The sequence below is a fragment of the Plectropomus leopardus genome, chromosome 14 (genome assembly GCF_026936395.1).
Source record: "Plectropomus leopardus strain MGB_pleo_1.0 chromosome 14, ASM2693639v1, whole genome shotgun sequence".
Lineage (NCBI taxonomy): Eukaryota > Metazoa > Chordata > Actinopteri > Perciformes > Serranidae > Plectropomus > Plectropomus leopardus.
Window position 1 is genome coordinate 15337272 of NC_142189.1, and position 15365 is coordinate 15352636.

General features: G+C 36.9%; 1 protein-coding gene across 2 annotated transcripts in view; it reads left to right on the top strand.

The window, feature by feature from the left end:
- Positions 1-15365, top strand: part of fancm (FA complementation group M) — a 70357-nt gene that overhangs the window by 24066 nt on the left and 30926 nt on the right. For both annotated transcript variants that reach the window (XR_015778751.1, XM_042500722.2), the window contains exons 5-13: positions 8108-8239; positions 8543-8675; positions 8864-8956; positions 9132-9236; positions 11175-11347; positions 12091-12297; positions 12444-12684; positions 12780-12928; positions 14052-14210. Coding sequence is in view for 1 of the 2 variants with exons in the window: in XM_042500722.2 (XP_042356656.2) it covers positions 8108-8239; positions 8543-8675; positions 8864-8956; positions 9132-9236; positions 11175-11347; positions 12091-12297; positions 12444-12684; positions 12780-12928; positions 14052-14210 (1392 nt within the window). In the remaining variant the exon portion in view is untranslated. The remainder of the gene's footprint in view (positions 1-8107; positions 8240-8542; positions 8676-8863; positions 8957-9131; positions 9237-11174; positions 11348-12090; positions 12298-12443; positions 12685-12779; positions 12929-14051; positions 14211-15365) is intronic.

Below are 15365 nucleotides of genomic sequence, written 5' to 3' on the forward strand. Positions count from 1 at the left end.
TGGAAATGACTTTGAATTACTCCTGTATTTTAAAGGCGCTTTATAAATGAGGTTGCCTTGCTTTGCGGTCTAGTGTTGTTTAGTAGCATATATCAACAGTTTCATGTTGGACTTTTTATGTATCAAGCCATGGCTGATGAAAAAACAGATTTTTTTTTTAATTTTGTGAAATTTGTATTATTTATTTTCTGTTTTTAAATATATTTAATTATTTATGTAATTATTATTATTATTTATATTTAAATATTTTGCATTACATTAGACAATAAAATAATCTATACCTACACAAGTTATAACAATAATTAACTTCTACTTGTCTACTTAAATTGTAATTATGTGTGCACTGTTTGCCTTCAGTCAGAGTGACAGCTTTAGCTCATTTATATGTAAAACCTTGTAGCAGTGACACCTGCTTGCACATACACATGAGATTATTTGTAAATGTTGTAAGAAACAAAATACAGATCCATGGCAACATACTTTAAAACTGTAGTGGACACAAACACCAGAAAACCTGAAAAAGGGATGATAATGTATTTAAATAACTGAATTGGTAAATGTTTTTGTCATGTTTCATTATTTTAATAATGTCTCTGTTATTGTGGCAGATGGTAAACAAAAATGTACCCTTGTGAGGATAATAAACAAACTTGAACTTGTGTGCTAGGGGACAGACTAAGCAGGATTTCCTCTGATCTGTGTCGCTGCAACAGCCAACCACCATGTTGCAGCCTTCAACATGCACGTAGAGAGGACATTATATAATCCTCTGTAGTCTTTGGGGGAGTCTCCATGTAAATACAGGCATGCATGCATGTAGAAACACATACACCCACTGATCCACACACCCGACTGTACTACACTAATCAGTCCTAACTGGCTGTAGAGCTCCACATACACCATTGCAAGGCGATCTTTACCATGCACATGCACACATGCAGGCAGGCGTGCATGTGCATGCGCACACACACACACACACACACACACACACACACACACACACACACACACACAAACACAAACACACACCCACATGGACATACCACTAAGTCCCTCCCATTGTTGACATGCAGATTTGAGAATTCAGCGTAGTGTAGGTTTTGTTATTAATAGCTGCCTACAGACTGGCTTTTTCAGCAGTTCATCACGTCACTTAGCTCCATGTCCCCCAACCAATCAACTGAGCATGCTCAGTAAGGCTGCCATTGACGACGTTGTCATTTGGCACACGTCCTCTCCTCTCTTTCCTCTCCTTCCTCTCCTCTTTTCTCTTTTTAATAATCTTACTGGCCTTGGGAATAATCCAGATCTGACATTCACTTCATGTTTGTTTTACTATTTGTTTAATATCCCTTACACTAAATTCATTCCAGACCTCAACCTACCTTATAGGTGGTACATTAAGCAATTTTAAAAATCAATTTATCATACATTACCGATGTTACTCCTTCCATCTGCCCATGTCTGAAACTCCTTTTCTTTTTTCCAGGGAAAGAAGAATGATTGTTTTTCTGATTTGTTTAATCAAGCAACAACCCTTTCTGCCTTGTATTAATATAACAGCTTTTCACAAAATCTTACCTCCTCTAAAACGATGTACAATACAATACCAGGTATGGCAGAGTAATTTGAAAATATATATTTTCATCATTCATTTCAACATTTATAAGCAAACTGGTAAACTCAAAGATCATGCAAGATCAAAGATAATGAAAGAAATGAATTGCCAGCTGTTTCTTTAACAGATCATTTTTCAAATACTTAATTATTAATACATACCATTAATACAATTGCTGTTGTTTAATAATTTTGAGATAGTTTTTGACTTTTTTTGTTGCCTTTCACAATACAACTACATATATAACCAATGAGGTAGTGCAGATGTTACATGACTATATACATATACACATATACATAACATATACATAGTCTACATCTATGTATATTCACCTTTACTGCACATTTATTAATTCAACTACCCACATATATAAGACATACATTTTATCAAAAAGCATTTGAAAATAAAACAAAACAAAAATATACAAATGTATATCCATGCATACACACATTTAAAAAAAAAAGAGAGAGAAGTGAAAGAAAAAGAGAAAAATATCTAAATCTTGCATTTAAAACACAGAGCGAGAGATAGAAATAGATTAACTATGTAACTATGTAAAATTTCAAGCAAAAATGCTGAACCTTGCATGATTCCAGATTCTCAAATCTTTTCTTTGTCTTACATTATTGTAAGTTTAATTTCCTGAGGCTTTGGACTGCTGGTTGGACAAAGCAAGACATTTAATGACATCCAGTTTTGCTCCAGGATATTGTGATGAGCATTTTTTTCCCCGTTATCTAATGTTTTATAGAGGAAATCCTTTAACAGAGAAAATTATTTGCAGTGTAATAATGTATAAATGTATATATTGATAATAATAATAATAATAATGATAATAATAATAATAATAATATAATCCTTAGTTGGAGCCCTATAGCTAAAACTGTCAAACGGGTGCACATCAGAGTGCTGGGAAAAAAACTCCAGTTACAATTACAATAGTTGAACAGCTTTTCTTTGTGCATTTTCTGTCATTTTGCTCCACATTCCACCCAGACAAACACAGCAACCTCACTAATCTGGTGCTGAGTAATCTCATAATCTGGACCTGACCGCTGCGTACACATTGCCTCATTGAGCTCCACCTGTCAATTAACTAGAGAGAGAGAGAGAGAGAGAGAGAGAGAGAGATATTGTGGCTTGTGAACAGCTTGTGGTCCGGTTTCTCAATGCTGTCTGCATCTCTCTGACACGCACAACCACACACACACACACACGCATATAAAGTACAATATACACAATAGAAGACTTAACTGTACCTTTTTATTGATTGAAAATTGTCAACTTTTATGAAAAAAAGCATCACACTATACATTTCCTTTTACTCACAAATACAATGACTAAGGACTAAGTATGCTTCTGGCTCAAAACTTGCCCAAGCATACTGCAAAAATAAATCAGTTTTTACAATTTCATACTGTGTAATACCCATGATGGCGGTATACAGTATGTAGTACATACTGTATACTGCGTTCCTCAAAATTATGTACAAGGCGGTTTCGAAAAAAAACATCAGTCTGGGCTGTACTCCTTAGCTTGCTAACATCTTACCATTAACATTTTAAAATACATATTACCTGAAACATATGACCTAATTATTAAATGCTACATGTTGACATCTAGCACGCAGCATTAAGCATGCTAATAATGGGAATCCCCAAAAGCCCCCAATGTGTTTTAAAGATGATAGGCTACTCAGATAATCATACAATATTACTGATTGCAATTTTAAATGGGATATGGTGAGTAATGCGATAACATATATTGCAATATATTGCAAATTTATTAGCTTTTCTTAAAACTGCAAAATAATTTGAAAAATACATTAACATCTGTTTTTGTCCAATAAGATTAGGTTTTTGGTCTGTTAATGTCACTTCAGTTATTTTTATTGCAGCAGCATGCATCTAGTGGACTGAAGTAGGAGTTGATTTCAGTGTTCTTGTAGGCTGCCAGTATACAGTTTATATCTAAATTCATATTTAACATTTAATTTGTATTTGTAGTATTCAGAATTTATATAGTAAAAAGTTATTCTTGGCATCTTCACATCAATACAGAATTGCCAAGCAATAGATTATGATACTATGCTGTGCAAATTTTTTCCCCACTCCTAAAGCATGCTAGCTTGTTAGCATTCATGTAGTTTCTGTAGCTTGGTAACATTGGTTAATTATGTAAGGTTGCCCTGTACAGGCAATAGTGAGTGTTAATGGTTGTCTCTGTAGATGTGATAGATTGGCGACTTGTGCACGGCATGACTCATCTCTCCTGCCCTTAGCTTCCACTAAAATATGCTAATCAGCAGGACGTTTTAAAGCACGTACATGTTTCTAGCTGTAACACATCTGACTTATTATATGCCTTTTTTTAATATTTCAGACACTTTTTAGAGTATTGACAAAGGTTTTTCTCAGTTCACCCGAGCAACATATGAAACTCTTCTGTGCTGATGGTGATGGTAGGATGTTACACAACAATGTTACCACAATCTCAAAATCTGGTGCTTTCTTGCTTTTGGTAGCATCTGCTGCTGCTGATGGTCGTAGATAAGGTTTGAGTTGGGCTGTTTGTCACCGATGGCTTGACCCAACTTGAGCTTTCCTCCTTTTTCTGATCCTCTTACATCACCATCCGTATCCACATCCTATACCTGGTGCTACACTAGAGTTGCATTATGCAATTAAACTTCTTCCTTCATCTCATTTCTATCTGTGATCCATTATTTTCTACAAGCGTTAGATATGGATTATTCCATATGAATGACACTACAGCATCATCCTGAATCATCTTCTAAACAAACAGCATAACCAATAAAGAAACATGCATGATATGTAATGGATGACTTAACCCCATGAAGCCTGGATCAAATCAGTTTTCTTGTGAAGCATTCAGACACTTTACTCAAGCATTTAAGTCTCTGAAACCCTGAAACCCCAAAGTGGTTTGATTTTTTTTCCCAAATACTTGGGAAATAAGGCAATAAGTAACTTGCCAAAAGATACCCCTGCAAATTGCAAGAAATTTGGAAAAGGTGACAAGAAATTAATCTGATTTTGTTGTTTCATTTTTTCGAGGACAGAAAAATGTATTAGAATTTTTTTTAATATATTTTTTTAATATCCAGAGAAGTATAATTTTTAACTTAGAATTATATATTTAGAATGACTGTTTTTTTCTTTTTTTTGCACTTTTTTCAGGTAATTTCCTTGTTTTGTTTTGTTTTTTGGTTGTTATAATTCCAATTTTCAGGATATTTTCTTGCATCTTTTTATTAGTTTCTTGTTAATTGTTAATTAATTCAATTTGAACAACTAATTCTCTTTTTGATCCCATATTTTAAAAAGACCTTACCCTACCTTTTAAACTGAATGGACTATTAAAATCTCACTCTACTGAACAAAGGAAAAGAAAAAAATTTATATATATTATATTATATAATATTTTGAACAATAATGTTACATTTTTTAAGCTAATTAATGTTTATTAAATATTTTTTGATCGGGTTTTAGTTGGTTCCCCAGTTTCTCTGTAAATCATCTTTAACAAACAGCTGTTAAGTCATCTGTTTACGAGCTTGAACCATATGAAATGTGATGAAGCACAATCCTGACCAGATGGGCTGACCTCCTTAACACGCTCTTGAAAGAGCGTTTAGGTGTGGGTGATATAGCTGTTGATGTTTTCTGAGAAGTTTGGGGAATTAAGGGGTTGTTATTTAAGCCTTTTGCTTTTGTCTCTGTAAAACCTCTGTACACACACTCGTGTTTCACCTCAGAGAAGCCGGCTGAGGTCCAGCAGAAATGGTAAACAGCTTAGTTTCCAGTTCAAGAGGAAAGCCTAATTAAAAAATATTTGTATGTCACATAACGGGGAAAGTAGGTTAATTCTTTTTACTCAAATATTTTATTACTTAAATTTACTACACTGATAAAGTTTTATTTCTTTTTGTTTATTTTATGTCACATGCAGCAGTGGAGGTTTTATGTTTTTTTAATTTTTTGGATCGCAATATATATAAAGCAATCAAAATGTATGTTTCAATATATTAAAAAAAATAGAATATGTGTATATATGTGTATGTTAACATATAATATGCCCTCTAATCTATTCTTTTAGGCAAGGCAAGTTTATTTATATAGCACATTCGGCAACAAGGCAATTCAAAGTGCTCTACATAAAACCAAAGCATCGCGACAAAGTGCAAAAAAAACACATTATAAAAGGGTATTTAAATACAAGTAATAAAAACATCATTGAAAAGCCAGAGAATTAAAAATAAAAAGCTCAAATATACTATGACAGGTATAAAACACAAGAATAGAAGTTAGAGTGCAGTATAATAGATTAATAAATATTTGATTTAATAAAAGGTAGCGGCAAAAGAAAAAGTCTTTGGCCTTGATTTTAAAAGAAGTGAGAGTTGCAGGTTGCTTATACTTTTTTTTAATGTGGTGCATAAAAACTAAATGCTGCTTCTCCATGTTTAGTTTTGACTCTGGGGACACACAGCAGACCTGTCACAGACAGCCTGAGAGGTCTTGATGGTTAATGGTGTTTTTAAAAACCATATGAAATATAGAACATATGTGTCAATAGGGACTATTTACATGTTAAACAGTGCATTATTTGGGCGCAAAATATAGTGGCCTATATTTAGTCCCTACATTAATCGCAGGTACGTTTTGGGTTTAACATTAATTGAGCTAATCAGTGTCATCTCTCCCATTCCCTTTAAAAGCCAGGTGTGCCTGCACCTGCTGCACTAGTATGTACATGGCAGGTTCAGCAAACTGGAGAAGCGAGGGGTGTTCTGCTGAATGTAATGCAGCGAAATTCAGATTTAGACAACTTTATGTATCCCAGAGGGGCAATTCAGTTACACAGTCTACCTGTCACATAAAACAAGCACGGTCAGCAGCAGCATTTAGACATCACCATGTCAAAGACAACAGATTAACAGATAGACAACTTGAGCAAGAGCAGCAAACACACAGTTCACTACTTATGGGCCAAATACCCAGGTCATAAAGTGCAGTACAGAGCAATGGAAGTCATAAATCTGAAAAAAATATAGAATGAATATATGAATAAAAAAAATAAATAAATACATGCATAAACACTGTGCTGTTCCAGCGATTTACCATACTCGACCGAGAGACTGCTGGGTCGCACACAGGGAAGCGTCCAGTGTGAGTCATAATGTTACTGCAGCAAATATCCTGCGACATTTAAGCAGCAAAACCAAAACGCTGTAGTTCTAATTTTGACAGAGGAAACAGAACAAAAGTTTAAGCTTCTGAAATGCATTCAGCGTGCACACTGCCTGGCGTACTTCCTGGGGGCCTACTTCAGACCAGATTTTTTGTTGGTTAATGGCGCAATCACTTTCTGCTGCCTCAAAATAACAATATGCCAACAATGCACACCTCATTTTAGGACCTGCACGCCTGCGGGCGCATGGATGAGCACAGGGACATTTGCGACTGACACAACATGGATGCAGACCATGAAAATGACAGGAACTAGCAATGGCAGTTGCACTGCGCTATACTGCAATGCATGTTGCACTACTTTGTGCCACTTTGCAGTGGTTGTAAGGTCGGGCCCCACATGTTGTAAAATATACAGTTTATTACATTTAATATATACAGTATCTTCTTTGGAAGTATAGTCTTTATTATTATAAAACGAAGAGTAATTTAAAACTATTAATGAGACATTGCTATAAATGCAGGCTTACATCATTTGGCCTACTTTGCACATGTTGTATACGTTGATTTTATAATAAGCTTTGTTTCCCCTTTATAACACAAGTACCATTAACTAATCAAAGCAACTTAATTGCTTGTCATCCGTTACAAAATCTCATGTTTTTTTTTTTTTTTGCCATTGATTGTAAAGGGCAGCTCACTCCTCCTTTCAGAGAAACCTTTTATCCTGTTCAGTTTCTGGAGCAGCAGTTCCACACAGCTGAAATTGAAATTGTAATGACCCAGTCTCCCATTATCTGCAGCCGTGAGGATGAATGGATGTTGTTAAAATTGTCCATCTGACAAACTGCTTCCATCTCTCCTCCCATTATAAGGAAATGAGGGCAGGAGGAAGAACGAATCCAACACATTTTAGTGTTATTATGTGTCTCTTGTTGAAGAGGGGCCTCTATTCAGTCTGTGCAAGTCTGTGTACCCACAGAGGTAACACCTGTGTATCTCAAAGTGGTCATGGAGGGCGTGTGTGTGTGTGTGTGTGTGTGTGTGTGTGTGTGTGTGTGTGTGTGTGTGTGTGTGTGTGTGTGTGTGTGTGTGTGTGTGTGTGTGTGTGTGTGTGTGTGTGTGTGTGTGTGTGTGTGTGTGTGTGTGTGTGTGTCACTTTCCAGATTTGTGTTAGCGGGGTGCTTGCTTGTCGGTCTGATGCATCACTCCTGAACACAGGAAATGGCCTATTATCGATGACCCATGTATCTCTCTCTGTTACTCTTCCTGCCAGGTGCTGGACAAATTCATGTCTCGTCTGGTCCAGAACCGGGTGATGGGACACAAAGACCTGCGGACTCTCAGCAAATATCAGATCATCCTCGCCAGGGATCAGTTCCGAAAGAACCCACCGCCGAGCGTCAAGGCACGGACACCGCACGGTTATGTCTTATACTATCGCATTTGTACTTGTATTTAGAATACTGTGTGGTTGTACAAATTTAGATAATCTGGATGTTTATATCTAGTGTACACAGTTTAAATAAACTTTTAGAATTAAATTAGATACAGTGCTTACATTACAAATATTTTATTCAAAATTACAACTGTGCAATAATGTCTAGAAGCAGTATTAAAACTCTTAGTTTTAATAGCCTTTTTAAGTTATATTCCTACCAGTAGTCTCAAAGTGGTTTTATGAACCAACATGCTCTTCTGCTCTCTGCAGGGTCCGCAGCAGGGAATGCTTGAGGGCGTCTTTGCCCTTTGCATCAGCCTGTACCACGGCTATGAGCTCCTGATGCAGATGGGGCTCCGATCCCTCTTCTTCTACATCCAGGGAATCATGGACGGATCCAGAGGTCAGTCACCTTACCTCCAGGCTTTCAGTGTATTTCGTTGTACTTTATTCACAGACACAACAAGCTTTTATACCTGATATTGATCCGTGTCCTCAGGGTGTATGTACGCTCGATAATGAGTAACGTCTGCGTATGATTTGTTTAACACATGTTTGACTTGAGCACTGTACATGCTTCGTTCACTTCAGAGATGTCCAGGGCCAAGAGTGAGCTGCAGAGGACTCCCACCTTCATGGACCTTTACCATGAAATGGAAGCAATGTTTGTGAAGCCATCTGCTGGTACCTGCTCACTCATTCATACCTTATCAGTCAGATTTCAGAGCCTTTCTCAAGCAGTTCAATGTGACATTTTGATGTTCTTGATTTGGTTTGTGCAGCTATAATATTTTAATATATAGCAAAGAATAGACACTGCATCTATCTGACTAACATCCACTGTGATTAATGCTTATAGGTCCAGATGAGCCATTTGTTTACAGTCACCCCAAACTGGAGAAACTGGAGGAGGTGGTGCTTCAGCACTTCAGACAGTGGGCTGAGAGCTCTGCAGAAAATAATGGTGATTTATTTACTGTAGCAGTAATATGCTGTGACTCATACATGTAATGATTGTTTTGGGTTAAAGGTGAAATCTATAATTTACTTTATGTTCTAACTACAGCAAAAAGAAATATCTGACACAGGGTTAAAGCTCTTTAATGTTGTTGCCATGCTTGTGTTAAAGTTGAAATAGAGACATTTTTGCTTTAACATCATTATGGAGTAAATGCTGATTGCACACTGTAATAGGTACAGGATAATGACACAATTTTCATTCATATTCTACCTACATAAGTGTTGCTTTCACTATGCACTTCTTTCTGCCGCTGGGTATGATCTCCGGGGAAAGTAATGGCTTTATAAAATTTCAGCATAGAAAAAGGTATGCCAACCATTGCGCAACCAAGACAGGAAGAGGATTGTGCTTTCATTTTCCTGAATAGTTAGCATTAGCTGTCCCCATTTACCAAAAGTATCAGTGTAAGTCATATATATATATATATATAGTTACTGAAAGCTATCATGTTAAGTTTAGATCATGTTCAGTTTAGTGTTCAGGTGGAAGATTTACAAAAGACAATTACAAATACTTCACTTGTAATCTGTTTTCACAATTCCATATCACAACAAACTCAAGTGCTTAAAGGAAAGAAAAAAGTAAACAAAGAAGAAAACCCACAAAGGTTTAAATAAAAAAACAAAAGAAAACATCCTGGTTCAATCATCATCAAGACAGTCATCTCTATTATCTGAGGATAAAAAAAAATAAATAAATAAAGATCTTCGGTTAGTAATACAACAAAGAAAGGTATTGATTCATGCTAACATAGAGATCCCTCTCACACCACAATCATGTATACTGGGAGATTTGCATAAGTTCATTCAGGTATCCTTGAAGAATAATAATATCTGTCTCCTGTTTTGTATGGTTACAAAGATGGTAATCATGAAAACTGTATTGCTTTAAATACACAAACTCAAATGAACGGATCACTGAAGCAATAGAAATGATTCAGTTGGAAAAGGTCGCCTTCAGACTGCAGAATAATTAGACAGAATATGCTCAAACCTGGGTGCCAGTGGCAAAGTGCTTAATGTCATTATAAAGAAGGCTGGAAAAATGGGGAAAAAGACCAAGACCTTTTTAAAAAAGATTTTTAAAATTATTTATTTAGTTATTATTTTGATATAAACTGATAATTGTTGTCTTCTTTTTCTATTAGTGCCGGTGTACAGTTACTGTAACATTGCATTTGTGAAGATAACGAGTTGGTTTTTAAAGTTTTGTTAATATTCGTTAGGAGGGAGTTAGGAAAGGCAGGACTCACTTATATGTTGATGAATTGTTAAAATTGTGTATTTTTTTATTTCTCTGTTTTTATTTTGTGAGTCAATATACCAATCAGAACAAAAAAACTGCAACAAATGATAATATTCAAATTATGCATGTGTCTCATGTCAATTCTTGTCTTTGAGGTTCATATCAAGGGCTTTTATTGTGAAAGATAAAGAGGAGTGAAGCATTTCTGTGTTGCCATTCTCAATTACTATCCCCAGTAGTGGAAATGGCAGACGATAGAACAACCAAATTAACTGTGGTGAACAACATGCTGTGTGTAGTCTGTTTCAACTTTAAAGATGTAACACTGGAGTGTGATGTTTTCAGTAAATTAACAGCACCTATGACCAAACACTGCTTCAGATCCTCAGCTCTGTGTAAAACACTTGTCCAAAGACTGTCCTGCTGAACATCAAAAAGCAGTAAAAGCATCTACAGTTAAACATTTGCTGTAGTGTCATTCAACCAAAATCTTTTTGAAGAGGGTATGTTTACACTTGGCATATTAAATTTCGGAGAGGATCGCAGAACAAAGCATTCCAGAAACTGAATCAAACAGGCATAAGAAATTAGGAATTTTTAATCGGTCTGTTTCTCCTCTGTCTCATTAATGTTCAGGTCCTCAGGAAGTAAGCACGCGCGTGATGATCTTTTCATCGTTCCGTGAGAGTGTACAGGAGATTGCATCCATGTTAAACCGCCATGCTCCACTGATAAGGGTCATGACCTTCATGGGTCAAGCTTCAGCAGGGAAGGGAGTCAAAGGCTTCACCCAAAAGGAACAACTGGAGGTAGAGTGACTTTTCTTTTTTATCAAGAGCAGATTTCTAATAATGTATGGCATATATATATATATATATATATATATAGTGAATTAAGAAATATTAAAACATAATTTAGTGGTAAAATTCTCAAGAACAACTAATTAATAAAATAAATGTATGGCTGTGTTCACAGTGTCACCGTATTTTCCAGTGAACAGTTTAATTTTCTTAAACCTTTGCTGCTACATTTACCTCTCTGCATTGAAATGTCTCTGCAGACAGTCTGTCATCTAAATAAATAATGCAGGACTGGTGCGTAGATGCACATGTACATTGAGTCCTGTAAGTACATCATATACTAAAAATAGACCAGAGCCTTAAAGGTATACTATGGAGGATTTTTCATATAAAGGTAATCTTAGATTAGGTCACTTTTAATTTGAAATAGGAAGTTCAGCCACAAAAGGATGGGGATAAATGGTGACGCGCGGTTTGCCTGTTTTCTGTTAGGCAGTTAGTTCGCTAAAGTATCAGCTTTTCCATCACAACAAATGTAACGTTCCTGCGATGATACAGTAGCATGGATGCAGTATAAATAGGAGGGGCAAAGTTTGAATGTTGTGTCTAGAAACAGCAATCAACTATTTCTTCATGATATACCTTAAATATATTATAAAACAGTACGAAATTTACTGTGTATACTGTTGAGTAGACAACACAAAAGAAAAAATTAAAATACTGATGTAAAGCCTTGCTTGCTTGTGTTTTAGGTGGTGTGCAGGTTCCGTCAGGGAGGCTTCAACACACTGGTGTCCACCTGCGTCGGGGAGGAGGGGCTAGATATCGGAGAGGTGGACCTCATCGTTTGCTTCGATGCACAGAAGAATCCCATCCGCCTGGTGCAGCGAATGGGACGCACTGGACGTAAGCGGCAGGGGCGAATTGTTGTCATCCTGGCTGAGGGACGAGAGGAGAAGGTGAGTGTTTGAGTTGCATCGACAAATGCAAGACGAAAAGAGCCGAGGACCTTCAAATTTAATGTTTGATGTTTTACCAAATAACATAACCCCTCACAGATCCACAAACTCCCTATATTAAACTTTTGACCTTTTGTTTTGCTCAGACTTACAACCAGAGCCAGAGCAACAAGCGCAGTGTGGACAAGTCTATTATTGGCAACAAAAACGGGTTCCACATGTACCCCAACAGCCCCCGCATGCTGCCCGAGGGCGTGAACCCCACCCTGCATAAGATGCACATTACCTGTGGCCAGTTTGACCATCGGGAGAACAGCAGGCGGTCTGTCAGGGGTCGACGGTCCCACTCTGAGGGACGGGCCTCACTCATCCACCCTCAAAACCTGAGTGAGTGATAAGGCAGGGGAAACTTTGATCTTACAAAATGGAGACTGAGAAGCAAACACTGGTTTATGATTTTGTGTGTGTGTCTGATGTGACAGTTCGGCAGGGCAGTGAGACATCGGACGGGTTTCTGAGTAGTGCTGAATATTCCCTGTGGGCGTCCACCATGAAGCTGGAGGAAGATGAAGCTCATCCAACCCTGAAACAGTCTCATTTCATGTCCCTACTGAGTGATCCACCACCTCAGGTTTGTTTCTTTCTTTTGTCTTTGTGTGTTTCTGTATTTCTTGTGCAGGTCTGAAATGTACCAGACAATAAAAGACAATGTAAATAAAACCATCAATGCCATGAAACCCTCATGCAGTGTTAGGGCTCTTTCCATTGACTCTATTGGCAGTTTAAATGCGGCACGTAGCACCCGAGAAGATGGACCACCTTCGGAGTTGCCCGTCTGCCTCAGAGCGAGCTGTGTTCATGTCATATGGGCTTTACCATGGACCGTTCCATTTTGTCATCCCATCTCTGTTTTCAAGCAATAATACTTGGATTTTTAATGTGCATTTTTTGATGACAAATATCTGAAAACAAATATGCAAAATATAAGACAACCAAAATAAGCCATAGTTGCTCAAAGTGTAAACTGCAGGCCAATGGCAGCCCTCAAAAACATTTTGTGAATCCTCTTAACATAAAATGAAATGCTTACATTGCATTTAAATCATCCTCAGTCCATTTTATTTCTTTGACTTTCAATAGCTTACTTTTAATACACTATTCGGCAACTGTGTCATACTGCGCTCCTCTAACAGGTTCTCTCAGGTTAGGAATGACAAGTTGTAGAAAGCTACTTGTGTCATGGCATCCAGTGAAACCCTGGTGTACGGAGATGCAAATCCCTGCTGGGCTGACACCCTGAGTCAAGCAAGCCAGCACATACGTTTGGAAAAGTGATGAAATAATACATTTGAAATAATAAAAACAAACATTTTGGCTGTAGTTTAGAAAGATGCTGTGTTTGCTTAAGATTTTACATACAAAAAAACCCAAAAAACAATAAGGGACATTTAGTCTGGATAGGATATTGGAGCTCGCTATATCTTATAGTAAAAGTGATGGTAAATGTAGATTTTTCTAATCTATTTCTACAGACTTTTAGACTGGTGGCAGCCGCTGCATTTGCTGTGATTTCAGGTGGTTAAAGCTTAACCACAATGTTGGAAAGTTATGTGTGTAAAAAAAAAAAAAATTCCATTTTAAAATGTAATACTTAAAAAGACCCTTGTTTTTTTGTCCTGTGTGTCTTTTTAAGGGCCTGAATATAATGTCAGTATTTTACTCACATCTTTATGTTGTTATTTCATGTCCCAAAGGAGGAAGTTTCCAGACCATCATCCAGAGAGCTGTCTTTGTGGGAGTGGAGACACTGGCAGCACAAATCGCTTCCTACCCATGTTGTTGATCATTCCCTCCGCTGCCACCACTTCACTAAGGTGATGGAGCTGATAGACGGCATGAGAGAGGAAAATGAGGTGAGAAAAGGAAGTAAATGTATGATCCTGTTGCTGTGTATTATTTGCATAAAAGCTAATACAGTCCTGCTCTGTGGCATGAAGGAGAGTGACTTAACTTGGGTTTTTAGGGTGTAAACAGCTCAATAAACTACTCAGACGTGCGTGTCACCACTAATTCAAACCAAGCAAAGTTACTGGTATTAGGCAAGTCTTTTTACACAACATCTTGCAAACATTTTGATGTGTTTCATAAAGAAAGACAGTAGTCTGAGATTATGAAAGGGAGACCAAACATTATGAACTCACCAGGCTGAAAGGAGTCAGCTGAGTTTCATGAGAACATGTGATTGTGGTTTGTGTTGTATCACTACTAGGGGTGTAAGGAAATGTTTTAACAATGATATAACACTGCTGTGTTCTGATGCTATACACATGCCCAAAACGTCAGAGAATGGGAGAATGCACTTTTACAAGTATTTACCATTAAGTACATCCACATACAGTGCTTGACGCTGACTTTTTTTCCTGAAGAAGTACATGTGCTTCTAACTTTAAAAAATTTAGGAGTGCATGAGGAACTTCCCAACATATCCCCACAACTGTATACTTGTACTTGTACTGGGAGAACATATCTAGTTTGCGTGTGTAGGACATGCGCACACCCCGTACTGAAACATCACAGAGGAGATAAAAAGCCTGCCTGCTTTGCATCTTACTTATTTTTTTATATTCATTAAACTTATTTTTTTATATTCATTTTCTATATTCAGTTTCTCTCAAATTAGATTTAACCAAAAAACTGGTTAAATAAATAAAATTGAATAAATAATATTATCTTTGTTAAAAAGCAGAAGGAAATGCTAAGGAGTGCCAAAAAAATTTGAACACTGGTGAACAAGTTTATTTTCCCCTTTATGTTACTAAAAGAGAGAATCTGATGTTCATTTCATCTCGTCTGCTGACCTAATAGCAGCTCAGTTCATGGATTTTGCTGCAGGTTATAAGCAATCTTGTTGTTCCAGTAGTTTGAATGGATCAGTTATATCACCAGATCTACTAGGAGTAGTCACACAGCAGTTATTATCATGCTGAATCCACAAAACGTCAACAGGAAATACAGTATATTTACCAGACTCAAAAAGCACGCTTTGTTATGGCGAGGTTTTGTAAGCA